This window comes from Acipenser ruthenus, chromosome 2 (genome assembly GCF_902713425.1).
Source record: "Acipenser ruthenus chromosome 2, fAciRut3.2 maternal haplotype, whole genome shotgun sequence".
NCBI classification, from domain to species: domain Eukaryota; kingdom Metazoa; phylum Chordata; class Actinopteri; order Acipenseriformes; family Acipenseridae; genus Acipenser; species Acipenser ruthenus.
Window position 1 is genome coordinate 54,224,222 of NC_081190.1, and position 19,203 is coordinate 54,243,424.

At 35.9% G+C, this 19,203-nt stretch overlaps 1 protein-coding gene across 5 annotated transcripts in view; it reads right to left on the minus strand.

The window, feature by feature from the left end:
• Positions 1-19,203, minus strand: part of LOC117409037 (ephrin type-A receptor 5) — a 237,040-nt gene that overhangs the window by 104,986 nt on the left and 112,851 nt on the right. For all 5 annotated transcript variants that reach the window (XR_009308251.1, XM_058997144.1, XM_058997136.1 and 2 more), the window contains exon 6: positions 3,088-3,212. Coding sequence is in view for 4 of the 5 variants with exons in the window: in XM_058997144.1 (XP_058853127.1) it covers positions 3,088-3,212 (125 nt within the window). In the remaining variant the exon portion in view is untranslated. The remainder of the gene's footprint in view (positions 1-3,087; positions 3,213-19,203) is intronic.

Genomic DNA, 19,203 nt, shown 5'->3' on the forward strand with positions numbered 1-19,203 from the left:
TGCTTTGGCCTTGTGCTTGGGATCATTGTCCTGCTGAAAGGTGAATTTCTTCCCAAGCTTTAGTTTTTTAGCGGACTGAAGCAGGTTCTCTTGCAGTGTTTCCCTGTATTTTGCTCCATCCATTCTTCCTTCAATTTTAACAAGATGCCCAGTCCCTGCTGATGAGAAGCATCCCCACAGCATGATGCTGCCACCTCCATACTTCACTGTAGGGATGGTGTGTCTTGAGGCATGGGCAGTGTTAGGTTTGCGCCACACATAGCGCTTTGAGTTTTGGCCAAAAAGCTCTATCTTGGTCTCATCTGACCACAAAACCTTTTCCCACATCGCAGCTGGGTCACTCTCATGCTTTCTGGCAAACTCCAGATGTGCTTTCAGATGGTACTTTTTGAGTAACGGCTTCTTTCTTGCCACCCTCCCAGTGTTATGCAGAGCTCTTGATATGGTTGACTGGTGCACCATTACTCCACACCCAGTCACTGAACTCTGTAGCTCCTTCAAAGTGATTGTTGGCCTCTCTGTGGCTTCTCTCACAAGTCTCCTTCTTGTTTGTGCGCTGAGTTTTGAGGGACGGCCTTTTCTTGGCAGTGCCTGGGTGGTGTGATGCAGCTTCCACTTCCTGATTATTGATCCAACTGTGCTCACTGGGATATCCAAACACTTGGATATTATTTTGTACCTTTTCCCTAATCTATGCATTTGTATTACTTTATCTCTAACTTCTGTAGAATGCTCTTTGGTCTTCATTTTCCTTCAGATTCACAGCATGACCAATGATCCTTCAACAGTGGGGTTTTTATCCAGAAAATGTGACAGCAACTTTAATGGTTCACAGGTGGAGGCCAATGGTAAGGTAATTGTGTCCTTGTTAGGGCAATTTCTTTCATCGGTGTAAACTGGGAGCTTCCACAGCACAGGGGTTGAATACTTATGCAAGCAAGATATTTCAGTTTTTTATTTTTCTTAAAAATACTTCCCAACATAAAACCAATGTCACCTTACAATAATTGATTTTGAGTTTCAGTGTTTTAAAATAAAATATCAAACAGAACGAAATTTTAATGTACCATTTGTAATTCAGTAATATGAGAATTGGTCAGGGGTCTGAATACTTTTGCAAGGCACTATATATATATATATATATATATATATATAAAGAGCCAGCTGCCCTATATATATATATATATATATATATATATATATATATATATATATATATATATATATATTCCTGGTGTCTACTAAATTTTTCCCTGCTTTCAAATGTTTTACCCTCTACTTTGTCAGAACAATAGACAACTTTAGCTGTACTGTTTGTTTACAGGCTTCACCAAGAAACTTGGGCCTAGATTCAGTAAAAATTTTGGTGGTACTAAAACCATAACAAAGTATAGCTATAGAGGTGCCAAAAAAGGTCTTGTGTCATTGTAATCACAATGTGAGACAAAACAGCATGCCTCTGCTACTACAGTTACATTTTTAACTCTGTTACAGCTCAGGAATTACAAACTTGATTGTCTTTGTTCTCTATGGTAGTTTCTGTTATTGAAAATGACTTTACACAAAGAGCTGATATTTTTAACAAGGGAGTTATGAGGTAACAGCCTTCTTAAATATGTACAAATTTGACTTCATTATAAATGCAATTATAACTATTAAACTGATCACAAATCAGGTAGGTGCACTGAAAACTAGTATAAGTATTAAACAGTTACAATTGAGTTAGCTACATGTAAAACATTCAATAGCAAGGTCCGGTTAGACTAAACAAATTCAGAAACTTTGGATAATATTTTCAAAAGGAAATATAATCACTTTTTTCAAGGACTAACATGATTAGAGAAGCAAACAGCCAAGTATGCTATGTTCCCAAGAACTAATTTAGACTGAAAAAAATCTGGCACATGGATTAGAGTAAGAATAGAGTCTTTGTATTGTAGCCAGTATTTATCTATATAAGGTTAGAGTTCAGAATGTGACCAAAAAGTAATGTAAAAGGTCATTATAATAATATTATTACTTGGTTATACAGTTATTTGTTTATTGTTAAAAATCCAGTGATAAAAGGATAACATAAAATAAATCAGTGTTAAAGGCCAAATTGTGCTCGTTAAACAAATTTTAATTAAATCTGCCTATCCACACTAAAATAATGCATGACTAAATGCTGTGAAATCATGTGACTGCCATTCACTTCATTCACAATAACCTTTTCCAAAACGTGCAGTGGTACACACCTATCTAATTAGAAACCTGTGCAGGGAACTGGAAGCAAGATCGTTTATTATTATTATTATTATTATTATTATTATTATTATTATTATTATTATTATTATTATTACTATATTCTTCTATAAGGTAAGGTAATCCAAACTTAATGCTAATCAGGGTCTGTGAAACCAGCTGTGAATGCCAATGGCTACTGTCTGAGTGTTTGAACTACACAAGTTAACTGTAAAATATATAGGAGAACTGTTTGTATAATTAGTGGTGACCCTGTAAGTCCTGGAGGATAAAAATAAAGAGAATAAATAGCCTTACAGTCAGCAGAGTTAACAAGATTTTCTTTCTACTTCCTATATAAAAATATATATATATATATATATATATATATATATATATATATATATATAATTTGTTTATAACATAGGCCTAAGTTAAGTTGAATAAGGATTAAACTGGTTTTGTTGCAAATGTTTTATCACATTATTATTTTTATTTTTTCCCAGAAGATTTCTAATCATTTTATATAATTTTAGGTTTTGAATAGTTCAGTTTCATAAATGTTGGCAATACAATTCATATTTGTTCCAGTTAGTACAATACCACAAGTCTTTAAGTCTACAGACATTGCTGGACTAACTTGTTTTTAGTATCCTCTAGACTTGAAGGCAACAGCAGTTACTTTGGGTTTGTTGCAATTGAGAACATTTAATACGCAGCTGGGGACTTCAGCATCTTAGTTTGTTGCAATTAGTTTGAACTTGCGTACTAGTTTAGTACCATCCTCCAACTAACCACAGGATCATCCCCAGTTAGTACGCTCCTTTTAAATTGTTGTAATTGACCCACTGTGATTGCTCTTACCTTTTCAAAATATTTGATCTCGTATTCCAAAATGATGCCATTGGGTCGGTCTGGTTCCTGCCATGATACAGAGATGCTGTTTTTGGCTATCTTTCCCTTCTTTACAATACTGATTGGTGATGGGGCTGGAAAAGGCACATACAGAGAACATATTGTCAACAACAGTTTTTTTTTAGCTGAATTACTTTTTTGGCCACTTTCAGACAAGTCTATAAATGCTGGAGCAACAGGCATTAAGCTTATTTGTTACATTAGAAGCATTGCGGGCAAATAAAACATTGAAAAGTCCTGCAGATTTCCAGAGCCATCAGAAGCAACTCAAGGACATTTTCATCTGATTCATTGCAAAACCTCTTGTCATTTTCTTCTGAGTCATTCCAAAACCTCTTGTCCTCAGCTTTCTTAAATTATCACAAGCGTAAAGGGTATATAAATGCTACCAATGAATACAGTAACTCAGCAGATGCAATCACAGAAAAAGTCTGATGGTAATTAACTGCAGGATAGATTAAAATCCAGAAGGGATGGCAACTTGAAACATGATGATCCTGTGAATAACGTCCTGAAATTATTATTGTGTGTAAAGTTGTTTCCCAAATTTTCATGCTGCAAATGTATTTTTAGATGTTCTGCTTTTTCAGATATGGTTGTGAAAAGAACACTTTCTTTTTCAACAGTTTCAATAATGCATGTGTAAAACACATCCTCAATGGTGAATAGACAACATATTGTAACCTTTATGAAACATAAAATTATTATTATACTGTGAAAAAATATGTCTGCATACATGACATTTTGAGAAGGCACTGCCTCCCTTGCCTCCTCTAAGGAGCCTCCACTGTGTAAAATATAACTTTTTTTGGTGCAATCTTTAATCAAAAAAGAATAACAGGAATAAGAAAAATCTTTTGAAAATCTTCAATCAAAATTAGCAAACTATTTTGTCTCACATGTAGCGGTACCTCAGATGCCATTATATCCAAAGCTGTCAAATACATTTTATTCCAAAGCACAGCAGTTTTTGTATTTGGGATGTGCATTTAAATAGCAGTTCAAGACAGTATGCAAATTTAACTAGATGCCCACCTACTCGAATCAATTTCCTCCAGTAAACAATGTTCTTGGAGGTTCCTAAGCAAAGTTCTGTATTACTGTATGTCCTTTCACCTTTTGAACCCAGGATCGCTGTTCCATTTCATTTGTATTTTTTTCCTTATTCAAGAGTTGAAAATGAACATGGGTGGAAAGGACAATGAACAGTTTTTTTATTATTGAAAAGTGGAAAAACAAACAATAAACAAACTGGTTCCTTGTTAATGTTTCCGATTTTCAAAAGAATTATTCAACAGTTAGTCTATATAAAAGGGAAATGAACCAGCTACTCCATTAGCCTATTCCAATGTTAAAATAGGAGAAATGGGCCAGTGTCTTTGTTCAAATGTTGAAAAAGGAGAGATACTGAAAAGCTGAAAAAGCAAAACGGTATCATCAACCCCAAAGCCATGACTGCTATGCTTTGAGTTTGGGATGCGATTTCGACCTGCCAACAAACCAATGAGAACTGGCATTGCTGTGCAAAGAGTTTTCAGAGTATGTTAACAGATGTTAATGTGGGGGAGAAAAAGAGAGTACCCACAGACAAGAAGTTCCAATTATTTAGTCTTTATTGTTAATATTAAAAATGCTACGAACACACGTGATAATTGTACTGATGATACATATTAAACGGTATTTCTACAGGAATTGGTACATTACACATTGGTGCTTTAAAGCTGTAATAATCTTTTCACAAAAAAAGAGAAAGCAGCCACACTATCCTGCCAGTTAAATCAGGAATGCTGAAATACAATCCCTTTTGAATCTTCCTCAATAGAAGTGTTGAAGTATAACAGTGAGATAAAGACCAATTAAGCAGATTCAAATGATCCCAGTGGTATTGCCATGATAGCTGCTCTGCATCTCTGCTGCATTTACGTTACAATACACTGTACTGAAGGAGGGAGTAACATTATCTGATATTTGTCTTTGCCAAACAATGAGTAATTGTATCCTAGTATCCAGACAAAACTACAATCAGTCCATTTTAAAAGCCTGTAATTGAATCTGGTGCAATACGATCTCACAAAAAGACAGAGGGAAAATAGGGATACAGTGCAATCTCTTTTTTAGAGGTCACTAGTCCGTTTAAATTACTTGAAAACCTGTTCCTCTAAATGTTTGCTTGATCAGTTTACCAGGAGCCACATCCCTAGATCAGGAGTTTTCCTTAAGTTAGGCATGTATAGCTCACCTTCGAACTGTGAGCACCGTCGCACCTTTATTAGGCTTCCAGAATGGCTGGGAAGCCTACTGTTTCTGTTAGGATTTTTTTTCTTCCGCTCTTTTTTAAAAAAATCTCTAAAATCAACACCGTTGCAAGGAAACTCACGAAACTTGGTAGGGTGGTAGGCACCAAAGGCAAGTTCTGTCAGAGCGAAAATGAAGATCATAGGTCAAATGGTGTGGCGGCCATATTGGATTTCTCGAGAATTTTGGACAATTTTAAAAAATCTTCTCCGAAACCACTTATCGCTGAGATATGAGACGGTGCAATAGACTACCCTCATGGCCTAGATTTACGGTTGTTCAAGAGAAGTCGATTGGTCACATGGCCTGGCGGCCATATTGGATGTGTCGAAAATATTCAAACGACTTCTTCTGAAACGGTTATGCCGATTGAAGCGAAACTTTGCACACATAGCCTTTGCAAGGTTGTCTATTAAGTTTGTTAAAAGTAAGTCACTACATAAAAAAACATGGCCGCCTTGAGCCAATCAAATTTCAGCTCTGGTCAATTTGCACATATTTGCACATATTGCAGTATTCATTACGGTACAATGTTGTAGACTCGTGAATCTTCATAGAGTGGTGGTAGAGGCCTTTGGGAAGTTGTGTCAGAATGAAAACAAAGTCATAGGTCACATGGTTTGGCAGCCATATTGGATTTTTCATGAATATTGGCCAATTCAACAAAATCTTCTTCTCCAAAACCTCTTATGGTACAGATGTGAAACTTGGGGCACATACTACCCTTATGGCATAGATTTAGATTTGTTCAACACAAGTCGATTGGTCACATGGTTCAGCAGCCATATTGGATTTGTCAAAAATATTTAAAAAAAACATGGCCGTCGTGAGCCAATCAAATTTCAGCTACGGTCAAATTGCACATATTTGCACATATTACCTTGCTAAAGCGCAAATGCAAAACTTGTTTAGAACTCCTTTGGCAGTTTAGACAGTGTCATAGTTACTACAGAATACACAAATGAACCCACATATGCTCTATTCAAAAATTAACTTGACCGTGACCTTTGACCTGTCCTTAAGGTCAAATGCACAACTAACTTATAACTCCTTACACAGTGTAGATAGGATAATGGTTACTATGAACACATATAGGAACCCATACATGATCTATTAAAAAAAAATGCCTTGACTGTGACCTTTGAACTCTCCTTAAGGTCAAATGCAAAACTAGCTTATAACTCCTTACAGAGTGCAGATAGGGTAATGGTTACTATAGAACACATATAGGAACCCAAATATGCTTTATTCAAAAATTGCCTTGACCGTGACCTTTGACCTCTCCAAAACTAGCTTATAACTCCTTACAGAGTGCAGATAGCGTAATGGTTATTGTGGAACACATATAGGAGCCCATGTATGCTCAATTAAAAAAATGCCTTGACTGTGACCTCTGACATCTCTTTAGATTCTGGTGCACTACTGTTCGCAAAAGTGTTTTGTAATTGCCGTTGGGGTTTCGGAACATTGCTAAATAGGGCCCTATAAGTTCAGAAAGGAGACACCACCAATGGAATGAAAGAACAACGTATTGAATTGACAAACTATGGTGAATGAAGTATATGAATTAGATGAATGTCTAAAGCCAGCGGGCAGGACAAGTGGCACTTGAGGACCACCTTCCCCCTGGACAAGGCACACTGCAAGGTGGCGGCAGGGAGCAGGGGAACCAAACAAACAAATGATAAAGGCATGGATAAAAAGGGTTTGATAATTTCGTATTTGATTAAGGGCTGTATTTTCCTTTCAGAAATACAACCAAGTTTCCAGTGGGATGGATATTTCATGAAAATACTTAAGAGTCACACAGTCAACATGTTTTCAGTAAAAATAAACATCTTACTGCCCTTATAAAAGACTACTATGGGATACCATGCTAAAAGCATAGCTTACGTTTTGTAAAATCTTACTGAAATCAGAGTAAAGTGTTTATTGGGATTAGTAAAACAAATTACATGATATATTTTCTGAAAATGGCAGTTTTCATTAGTCTTTCACTGCATCCTTACAATTCATATAATCCTTACATAATGTTGCGCAGTGAATTTACCACATAAACTGAGTTTAGACAGCGCATACTTTTTTGAGCATTATACTAGAAAAATATTGTAGTTCCTGTGTCCTACTGTACAATCATTTTTTTTTCCCTTACCAAAAGCACACTGTTAAGTTTTAACAGTGGCTTGGTTTACAGACACGTGAAAATCGACTCTACAGTCATGACTGTGTGACGCTGTCACGCGAATACACTGTGAAACAGCAAAAGGACGTCCTTTTGGCAGCGCGACTTTAAGGGCGCTTTCTCACGATAAAAATAGCTGTAAAAACCCATGTAAACTGGAGCAGGAATCGTGCTCGTGTCTCACAAGGTTTCAGCAGTTAAGATCCAGTTTTTCTGACTTAATAGCACGTAATCTCAAGCAGAAAGGCCGTACAAAACATAGACCCCCCCCCCATAACACACACACACACACACACACACACACTGTACATTTATGGAGTACTTCAGCACTAGAACCGGTTATACTTATACCTACAACCATCGGTACATTTTAAACACCATCAGTATTAAAATGAAAGACAAACTATCGGACAAAACTCAAAAGTTTTATTCAAGCACATCATATTAAACATCTGCATAGCCAAAATGCCGTATTTAAATGAACAATTAAACCTAAAAGGTTATATTTTCTAACTTACCACATATAAAGCACTACTTCAAAAACTGAAACTATAATAAAATAAACATTTCAAAAGAAACTAGTGTGTAAACAGGTATATGCACATACAAAACTGTAAAAGCAAAAGTAGTTTTACATCTAAAACGAAATTAACATATGATTTATCTTGTGTGTGTGTCACTCGCAGCACAGAATCCAGGTGGAGCTGCTGCAGCTTGCAGCTTGCAGTTTTCTGATTGAAATGTTTCTGCTGAAGCACTGTGGCTAGCTTCAAGACGAAATCTCTCCTACCTTGTACAAAACGAAGGAATTAATGGCTGCCAGGTCCAGTAGAGATAACAACAGGCTTGTGTGTATATATATATATATATATATATATATATATATATATATATATATATATATATATATATATACAGTGCCTTGCAAAAGTATTCAGCCCCCTGACCAATTCTCTCATATTACTGAATTACAAATGGTACATTGAAATTTCGTTCTGTTTGATATTTTATTTTAAAACACTGAAACTCAAAATCAATTATTGTAAGGTGACATTGGTTTTATGTTGGGAAATATTTTTAAGAAAATAAAAAAACTGAAATATCTTGCTTGCATAAGTATTCAACCCCCACACATTAATATTTGGTAGAGCCACCTTTCGCTGCAATAACAGCTTTAAGTCTTTTGGGGTAAGTATGTACCAGCTTTGCACACAGTATCGCAGTGATTTTGGCCCATTCTTCTTGGCAAATTTGCTCCAGGTTGTTCAAGTTGGTTGGACGACGCTTGTGAACCGCAATTTTCAAATAGTGCCACAGATTCTCAATGGGATTGAGATCAGGACTTTGACTGGGCCACTGTAGGACAGTCACCTTTTTGTTCTTGAGCCACTCCAATGTTGCTTTGGCCTTGTGCTTGGGATCATTGTCCTGCTGAAAGGTGAATTTCCTCCCAAGCTTCAGTTTTTTAGCAGACTGAAGCAGGTTCTCTTGCAGTATTTACCTGTATTTTGCTCCATCCATTCTTCCATCAATTTTAACAAGATGCCCAGTCCCTGCCGATGAGAAGCATCCCCACAGCATGATGCTGCCACCACCATACTTCACTGTAGGGATGGTGTGTCTTGAGGCATGGGCAGTGTTAGGTTTGCGCCACACATAGCGCTTTGAGTTTTGGCCAAAAAGCTCTATCTTGGTCTCATCTGACCACAAAACCTTTTCCCACATCGCAGCTGGGTCACTCTCATGCTTTCTGGCAAACTCCAGACGTGCTTTCAGATGGTACTTTTTGAGTAACGGCTTCTTTCTTGCCACCCTCCCATACAGGCCAGTGTTATGCAGAGCTCTTGATATGGTTGACTGGTGCACCATTACTCCACTCCCAGTCACTGAACTCTGTAGCTCCTTCAAAGTGATTGTTGGCCTCTCTGTGGCTTCTCTCACAAGTTTATTGTAAAGGAAACTACACATTTCCTATATGATAACCTGAAACATTTATTTTAAACACACTGTACTTTACATTGATATTTTTAAATATTTAAAAGTAAGCCCTTCATATGCACAAGAAATGTGAATTTCTTAGGGACTAGCATATACAACTATGTACCGTATGTATGCCCGCCTCCACTAGAAACTGACTGAATTTGTTTACTCAACAGCTGCAGTATTATAAATCACTATGGGTTGTTGTCTTGACCATTTGTGTTGATCATTATCCCACAATCATTATGCACAAGAGAGATGCAATTTCATTTGTTCATGTACAGAATTCATTTCTCACAACACATATATTAGTGGACTCTATTTAGTACTGCAAACAGAAGAAACATGTGGGTGACGTGTGAAATAAAAAATGTAAAAGCCTTCCAAATACTATGGTGCTTTGTAGAGAATCTTGGTACAAAATCTATAATTACAAGTTGTTTGGTTTAGAATTCTTGGCTAAGTTTTTTCTTGGTTTTGAAATGTACTTCTGCAATTGATTTTCAACAGTTATAACAAACTGATGTGCTTTATTTGAAACTGCCATTGTAAACTTGCCGATTCACCACAGTATACATTTACAATCTGCCACAAAAAATGGACTATCAGACTTTACAATCTTTTCTGTCTGCTTTGAACTTGCAACTCAAATATCACAAAAGGTCACCCTTTAGTGTGAATGAATATTAAACAGTTTAACAACTGGCATGATATTTGTTCACATGCGAATACTATTGCATCTCTGAACAAAAGCTGTTGAACCCACCGATCTGCAGGGCTGATATCTCAATTATATTAGACAGACATTTCCTCCAAACCAGTTTATCACTTGATTAAACCAAAGCAGCTTTGTGTTGTTGTTTGTCCACTGTTTTCTTAATGGAGTGGTGGAAACTGAGCAATTTTTCCTTCTCAAACTCAGCACAATTCACCACCTTCCTTCAACAGGATCCTCTGTGTCCACCACAGCTGTTTTCACATATATATACAGTATATATATATATATATATATATATATATATATATATATATATATATATAGACACACACACACACACACACACACACACACACACAATTACAGTACAAATAAATATACTGGGCCCAAAAGCCTTTAAAAAATGTTTGGGGAATTGGCTACTGTACCAATCCAGCAGTCCACATGGTAAGACAATCAATGTATTACATAAAATGTCATTCTAAAGCCAACATGCTTTTTTTCCAAGCATACAGTCACAAAAAAAAAAAAAACATATAGTCGTTAGCATCATTGCAATTGACTTATTATATAACAGTGTCTATGTTTGCAACAAAAATAGAGGCAGTGTGCTACGATAGCAGCGCAATTATTTCTAAAAGAAATTCACCTGACCCTGCTTTTTTTTCTTCTTTTTTTTGACATGGGTTTACAACAAACTTCAGTGTCACGCCAGTGTGTCATTTTATGGTAATTAAGGAGGGGCTATAATAATATTTTGGATGTCACGCATAAAGGGATGGCATTAAAAAGGGTGCTTACAATGACTTTGAAATATTTTAGATTGATATTACAGTATCAGGAGTGTTTTTGTCATCTCTGCTTGTTCTGTTATCTCCAAGGATGGCTAAATGTAATTATTTGTTAAATGCTTCATAGTACACAAATAGATTTGTACAAGATGTGCCAGTAGGCTATTGCTACTCATTCCATAGATTGTTTCATTTATTTTTTGAGCTACATTCTATTAAGATGTGTTTTATGTGGTTACTTCACTCAGCAATGGGATCAGAATCAATTGTACGATTCTTAACTCCACACAAATTCAAAGCGAGGTTATAACTAGTATAATTATAATAAGGGAATTACCTTTGTATTAATCTGTAACTACCCTCACTGTACCCTCTTGTAGTTTCATGTCAAGTCAGCACCAGTTGTATGGTGGTGTTCTTGTCCTGGGCTGGCTACTCTGAGCTGCTGCACAGCTGGGCCCAAGGGACCCGTGGATAGTACTTGCGTGACATTTCTTGATCCATCATGTCATTTAGAATTAACAATTTTTGGAGCTACCAGGAGTCATATAAGAACATAAGAAAGTTTACAAACGAGAGGAGGCCATTCAGCCCATCTTGCTCGTTTGGTTGTTAGTAGCTTATTGATCCCAGAATGTCATCAAGCAGCTTCTTGAAGGATCCCAGGGTGTCAGCTTCAACAACATTACTGGGGAGTTGGTTCCAGACCCTCACAATTCTCTATGAATTTGAATTTCATATGTTGCAAAATGAAACAACAAAGCTTTTCCAATTTTCCTCAGATTAATTTTTAATATTACTTCACTTATTTTTGACCGATGGTACTATTTCATGCCATTCTAAACATTGCTGTGATAAACATTCGCATTCTCTATATGTCTGCAGCCCCAGATGAGAGTCTAACATGCTCTGAATTCCTCAAGGTGCTTGGAAAGCCCAAGCTCATCCCTTTTATGGAGCACAGAATAACCAACACCAAAGTACCTCACAAACTCTGCTCCTTTACAGTGGATATCTCGGAAATCCAAAAGCAAAGGTGTTCCATTTGCCCATCATCGAAGGAACATAAGACAAACGTCTCCTGAGCCTCGTGCAAAAATCCCATTTGTCTTCAATGTGCCCATCATGTGTTGAAATAGCATTTGAGCAATGAACCTGCTCTGAAATATTTGAATAGTGTTTTCTTTTGCTAATGTGTAATTTTTTAATGGTTTTCATTTGTCTGTTTCTTTGATCAAATAAACAATGGGTCCATTGGACCCGTGGATTGTTCTTATACAATTCTATGGTTATGCACCAATACAGCGCTGTGAACACAGTTTATATTTTCTGTACTCTTAAGGATAGTTCATACCCTGTAGGGTGGTCCAATAGCCCTGTTGAGACTCACTCGTGTGTTCGTGGGTTGCTTTGAGCTCCCTATGAGATATTCGGATACATACAAACAGTAGTCAATTCCCCATATGGGCATATGCAAAGTTTGAAAGGTGGGTACATCGTACACGACATTGTAGGAACCTGTTACAAATATGTTAATTGCAAGATGATATTTCCTTTTACATTATTTTCAATTTACTTTATGTAGGCTTTTTTTCTTTGCTGATCATAGCCAGGGATTTTTTTTTACTTGATTCAAGCTATGCGAGTATAATAAAGAAGATTAAATAGTATTCTTTCTGAATGTACATTACATCTTTTCATCTGCAATCGGCAACACAGTGGGGGAAAAATGGCTAGTTTATTTATTTATTTATTTTTAATACCATGTGAGAGGAGTGGAGCGTGCCTATTTTGTCTGGAGCAGGATTTGCAAGAAGTGGAGGGGAGCGGAGGATATTATGAGCAGTGAGTGTAATTTTGTCACTGCTCACATTCTCTGGTAGTTACTGATTAAAATAAGCCCAGGACACACTGCCCGATCCGATCAATAGGGACACCATTTTTCAGTCGCATCAGGCAGCGTATTATGCTTTGCGATGCGATTTTACAGGATCGGCCGATTGATTTCAGTTGGCTCGCAAAGTTTAAAATGGCTTGCTAGTGTGTTATACCCACTCACAAGTCTCAATGTCAGCAAGCAATGACTTCACTGCATTAGGTCATATGACTGGAGACATACATGCATTCTCTCGCTCTACCTCTATTTATATATACAGGGTGATTATAAAGTAAGTTTACCACATCAACGCATGGTGTACATGTGGGGGAATACTGGGTTGGCAGGAAGGGGGTTAAATTCCTCCCTGTCAAATCACGTGTATAACACGGGTGATCATGGGTATTAGAATTAGTGGAGAATTAATGTTGGTGACAGAGGAGGCAAGGCCTGTTACTCCCAGGAAGCAGAGCCAGAAACAGAAGCTGCAGTTTAAGCGCTAGTGCACATGTTTATTAACAAGTACAGTAACAAACAAACAAAACACATTAACAAGTAAAACGGCACAAGGCCCAAAACAAAAGGTCTACACAAAAGACTCACTGACATAAACAGGACACGGACAGGGACATAAACACAGCACATCAACACAAACCTCCACCTCTATCACCAACATTAATTCACCACTAATTCTAAATTACCACCTTGATCACCCTTTTTATACACCTGTGGCTGTCTTGTGGCTGCCTTCCCCACACATGTGATCCAGCAGGGCTTTCACCCTGCCACACAGCACCATAAGCATTGTACTTTTTAACTATTAGATGAAATATTTACGGAATCTTTTTATGACCATGCTGCATGATTAATTTATTATTAATAGTATTATAATTAAATTATACCAAATCACATTTTTATTTACAAATGAAGGGAACACATAATACAGTACATGTTTTTGCTGACATTATAAACATTTGGGCAACACAGTATATGTTCCCTTCATTGTAAATAAAAATGTGATTTGGTATTATATTATAGCTTACAATATTACTGGTAAGTTCAGGTTTTGATAAACCTCCATCTGGAACTTCATCAAGTCATCATGCTTTACAAATGTATTCAGGAGATGAGAATTTAAATTGCTCACACAAGTATTCATTATAGGCGATACTGAAATATCCACACAATTCATGGATTCTGAGTTCAGTTCCTTTTGGCAGCAGATCTGTCTTAAATTGCTCGCTGCTGTCTTTGTATCAATATTGATAGTAAGTAGCTCCATGTGAAATCTGTCCTTGTATATTTGATATACCAGCCATATGTGTTTATCTTGACAAGCAGCTTAAAAGGTATCAGCATGGGAGATCAAGTAACATTTAAAGCAGCTCAGTTGATATTACCATCACTTCTAAATGACAGCTCTCATTGACGTTCTTAAAGTGCCAAAACAAAGCATTCTCTTAAGAACATTCACTTTCGCTTTTTTATGCTATTAAGTTCCAGGAGCCATTTTATACCACTGCTACTGATTACAGCAAACTCACCCAAATGGATAAATGAATATCTGTCAACAGATGCAACTGAAGAGCCCACTAAGCAGACGGGATTCACTTAGTTCACACATGAACTTAGTTTTACAAAAATAAAATCCCATTGCTGATTGTAGGTCAAAATAATATATATATATACAGTTGTAGTCAAAAGTTTACATACCTCAATGGAAATGTATAATTTCTAGAAATTTCTTGAAAACAAAGAATTTTAGGAAAAATCTTTTGTAAATAAGTTGTGGATAAGTTACAGGAAAACGATGTCTAAAATTATTTATTTCAGCATTTTTTTTTTGGAAAACTCCAAAAATTCTAATTCAAAAGTATATATACCCTGTGATGCTATGATAGTATTGTCTAGAAGGTGCTAGATATTTCAATATGATAATGCAAAACTAATTCTAGAAAAGTCTAGAAAATGCTGGATTGTAGGTGAACATTCTTAGAGGGTATAAACGGGTTAGGAATTGGATGATTGCTGTCATTACTAAGTCAATATGGGAAAAAATAAAGAGCTATCCGAAGACCTTAGGCAGAAAAGTATGTATTGTCATTAAGCTGGTGAAGGATACAAGAAGATTTCCAAGTATGTGAGTATCCCAATTTCAACTATTGTTTGTAATTTCAAGAAGTACAAGACTCATGGTACTGTCACAACGTTCCATTGGTCTGGAGGAAAGAAGGTTCTTTCACCAAGAACAAGTAGAGGAAGGTTAATAACAATCCGAGATTGACTGCCAAAGATATTCAAAGTGAACTGGCTGCAAGTGGGACTAGGGTTTCCATTTCAACCATAAGTCGAGTATTGCATGGTGAAGGTCTCAATGGTTGCAGGCCAAAGAAAAAGCCACTCTTAGGAAAACGTCACAAGGACAATCACTTAAAGTTTTTAAAGGTTTTGTGGAGTGATGAAACAAAAATCGAGATATTTGGTTACACTGATAGTCGTTACGTTTGGAGAAAGGCTGGTGAGGCGTACAAAGAAAAGAACACCATACCTACTGTCAAGTATCAAGGTGATAATATCCTTCTAGGGGCTGTTTTTTCTCCAATGGTACAGGAAATCTAGTTCTAATACATGGTAAAATGGATTACAGCATACCAAAAGGTATTGGCTAATAACCTGAAATCCTCCGCTACAAAACTTGGTTTAAAACGCAACTGGACGTTCCAACACGACAATGATCCAAAGCACACATCAAAATCTACTTCAGAATGGTTAAAGAAAAATAAAATCAAGGTTCTGGAATGGCCTAGTCAAAGACCCGATCTAAATCCGGTTGAGAATCTTTGGTATGAGTTGAAGAAGGCTGTGCACAAGAGAAGTCCTCGGAATTTGAATGAACTGGAACATTTTGCATTGAAAAATGGTCAAAAATCACTAAAGAATCATGTCAAAAACTCATTGACAAATATCCTAATCGTTTAAAATAGGTTATTATTGCTCAACTAGCTATTAATTTAATTTTCCTTGTCAGGGTATGAATACTTTTGAATTAGCATTTTTGGAGTTTTGCAAAAACATTGCTGAAATAAAATAATTGTAGATATCTATTTCTTATAACTTTTTCCCTCATCCACAAAAGCAAAACTTTTGCTGCAGAAGATTTCTCCTATAATTATACGTTTTCGAGAAATTTTTAGAAATTATAAATTTCCACTGGGTTATGTAAACTTTTTACTACAATTGATATATATTGTGTGTGTCTGTGTGTGTGTGTCGTGGAGGAGCGAGACTTTCTGACTTTTATTTTTTTGGGAGAGAGGGCTAAAAAAAGAGTGGTATTAACTGCTATTAAAACCAGCCCTGGTGTCCTGCCTTTTCTGAACCGCCACTGGAAACCCAGCACAGTCACTACATTGTTGTCAGAAGTGGAGGCGAGACAGGTACTCCGGCACACACTTGGAAGCTGGCAGGGGAGAGTGTAGAAATGCAAAACTAGACTTGCCCAAATAATTGGCATGGGCAAACCAGATTCGCCCGGCATCGATTTTGAAGTGTTGGACGAAACTAGACTTGCCCGGGCTAGCCCCGAAATTCAGTGAAAACTGTTGAAAAAACAGGTTTCGCCCAGTCGTCTTTTTCAAGTTCTGGGCCAATCTAGATTCGTCCAATTGGACGCAGGCGACTGCCGAAAAAAAGTGGTAACTTTGGGATTCGCCCAGAAGCCCTTGGCGAAACTATATTGGCCCGGGCAAAACTAGACTCGCCAGACCACCGGGTTCAGCCCTTAATAATGTGTGTGTGTGTGTGTATATATATATATATATATATATATATATATATATATATATATATATATATATATATATATATATATATATTACAGACCTGACACTTATTGCTTTTATACTTCGCTATGTATCCTTCCACATAAGCACTCTAAAATGAATGTTCTACAAAATATAGTCCTCCATTATAACAACCTTGCCTATTAGCTTCTCTAATTGGTGTACAAAGCAGTGTTTTTATTGGTACACTTTCAAATTCTAAGGAAGTTACAAGCTCACCAGTGCCATCAATCAACAATATAAACAAACTTACTATTTTGCTTTAAACATTACAAATACTTTGTGTAGTAGGACCTAATAATAAAAAACAAAAAATAGTATTTATATTAGTTTATCTCCAAGTTTATGACTGTAAGTCGCCCTGGATAAGGGCGTCTGCTAAGAAATAAATAATAATAATAATAATAATAATAATAATAATAATAATAATAATAATAATAATAATAATAATAAAGTTAGTCTTTGTCATCTGGATGGCTATTGCCAAACTTATCCACCCAGTCTTTAGGGGTTTTTATAGCATTTTCAGCATCTAAAAACAACTTGTTCAGTAGTAACAACGCACTGGACTTTTCAACATGAATGTGACAGTGCGCCTTGTTCAACCTTGACCTCTGTACACCTGAAACAGTTTTATTGAACAAGTATGTTTACGTAAATTTATTAAGTAAAATTATGATTATATATGATAAGTGTATTGATTTGGTTATCAAACAAACAAAAAAGCCTTGTATAGATAATCCATGTTTTTCCATATTACTCCGCAGCAAACAGATTCCTATAATCCATGGCCATAACCAAAGTGTGATTTTCTGTTGAAAAAATGAAGGTCCTAAATATTGTAATTTGCATTTAGCAATGTTATTTTTCATCAAACTACTACGTATTTGGAGTACAATATCCAAATTTATGTGCAAATGTACCAGTGTTGGTTGCTCTACATACAGTAATTGGATCACAATATTGTTCAGTACCATGCTGAACTAATTTAAATTGTGCATTATAAGCTCATTAATGATAATGATGATTTTGTTAATCGAAAATATGTATGCAGAAATAAATATATTCTTCGACATTAATGATTATTTTGTTAATTGACCATTTATATGCAGGAATACATTAATTCTTTGATGATATACCTGCATTTACCAATAAGTTTCGGTAAATCATAAGATTACCAGTAAATGTCTGAAAAGCAATAGATTTCTTCATAATTTCTGACATTTACCAATAAGCTTCAGTAAATCGTAAGATTAATTGGTAAATGTCCGAAAGCAATATATAATAATTCCAGACATTTTACCACCTTACTGTGTAAATGTTGACAGTTACCAGTAAAACATAAGATTTACCAGATTCAAACTTTTCCAGTATATATATATATATATATATATATATATATATATATATATATATATAATAGATGGGCTTCAGTGAGTTACAGGAAAATAATTTCATCCAGGGTTTGTGTGACGTCATAAATTACGAGACCAAAGGTCGAGTAATTTATCAATTGTCACAGAAACCCGAGATGGAATTGTTTTCCTGTAACTCACTGAAGAGGCCCATCTATTATTTTTTATAATACATGGATACCCTTGTGATGCTAATATTAAAGAAGATGAGGTTCAGCAGTACAGTTTTTTTTTTAATGTAGTGTTTCAGTGCTGTACGTTCTGTGTCGTTATCCGTTTGTCCAGTTTCTCTGAGATACAAACGTACCAGCTTTACATCTTTTTTTTTTTAAAAACATATTCTCATTTTGTTGATCATTAATGGACATTTCTGTACTGTGGGTGTTGTCGAGTGATTGAAAACGAGACATTTTGTGTTTGAATTGAAAGTGATGGTCTCGAGGAGTCGAATGGGTCAAAGTTCAAGTATATTTTCCTCTAGAGGAATTAATTTATATATATATATATATATATATATATATATATATATATATATATATATATATATTATTAATAGAGACAGTATAAATGTATTATTAACTAAGTTTCAAAATCAAAACAGCTGATTGACAGTAATTATTCCTATAGTATTTCTAAGTACTTTTATGACGATTATTTATTAGCATTTAAAACACAATCAGGGCTCAACAGTATGTTTTAAAACACAAAAACTTGTACAATATATTTCAAATAGGATTGGAATTAATCAATCCCTGGTAATTCCAGAGGTACTGGCATGCATGTGATTTAGGTTAAGAGCTCAGCTACCAAGCACTGATATCGGTGGATTGGCCTGAATTTTTTAAAAAATGCATCCTGTGACAAAGAAAAAATGAATCTTGGTTATAAATCTCCCTCCCAACCTGTAAGGGTGCTGTGTAAAGGGAACAGTGTGTCCCGGACTGGATGGTTTGGCAATTCATTCCA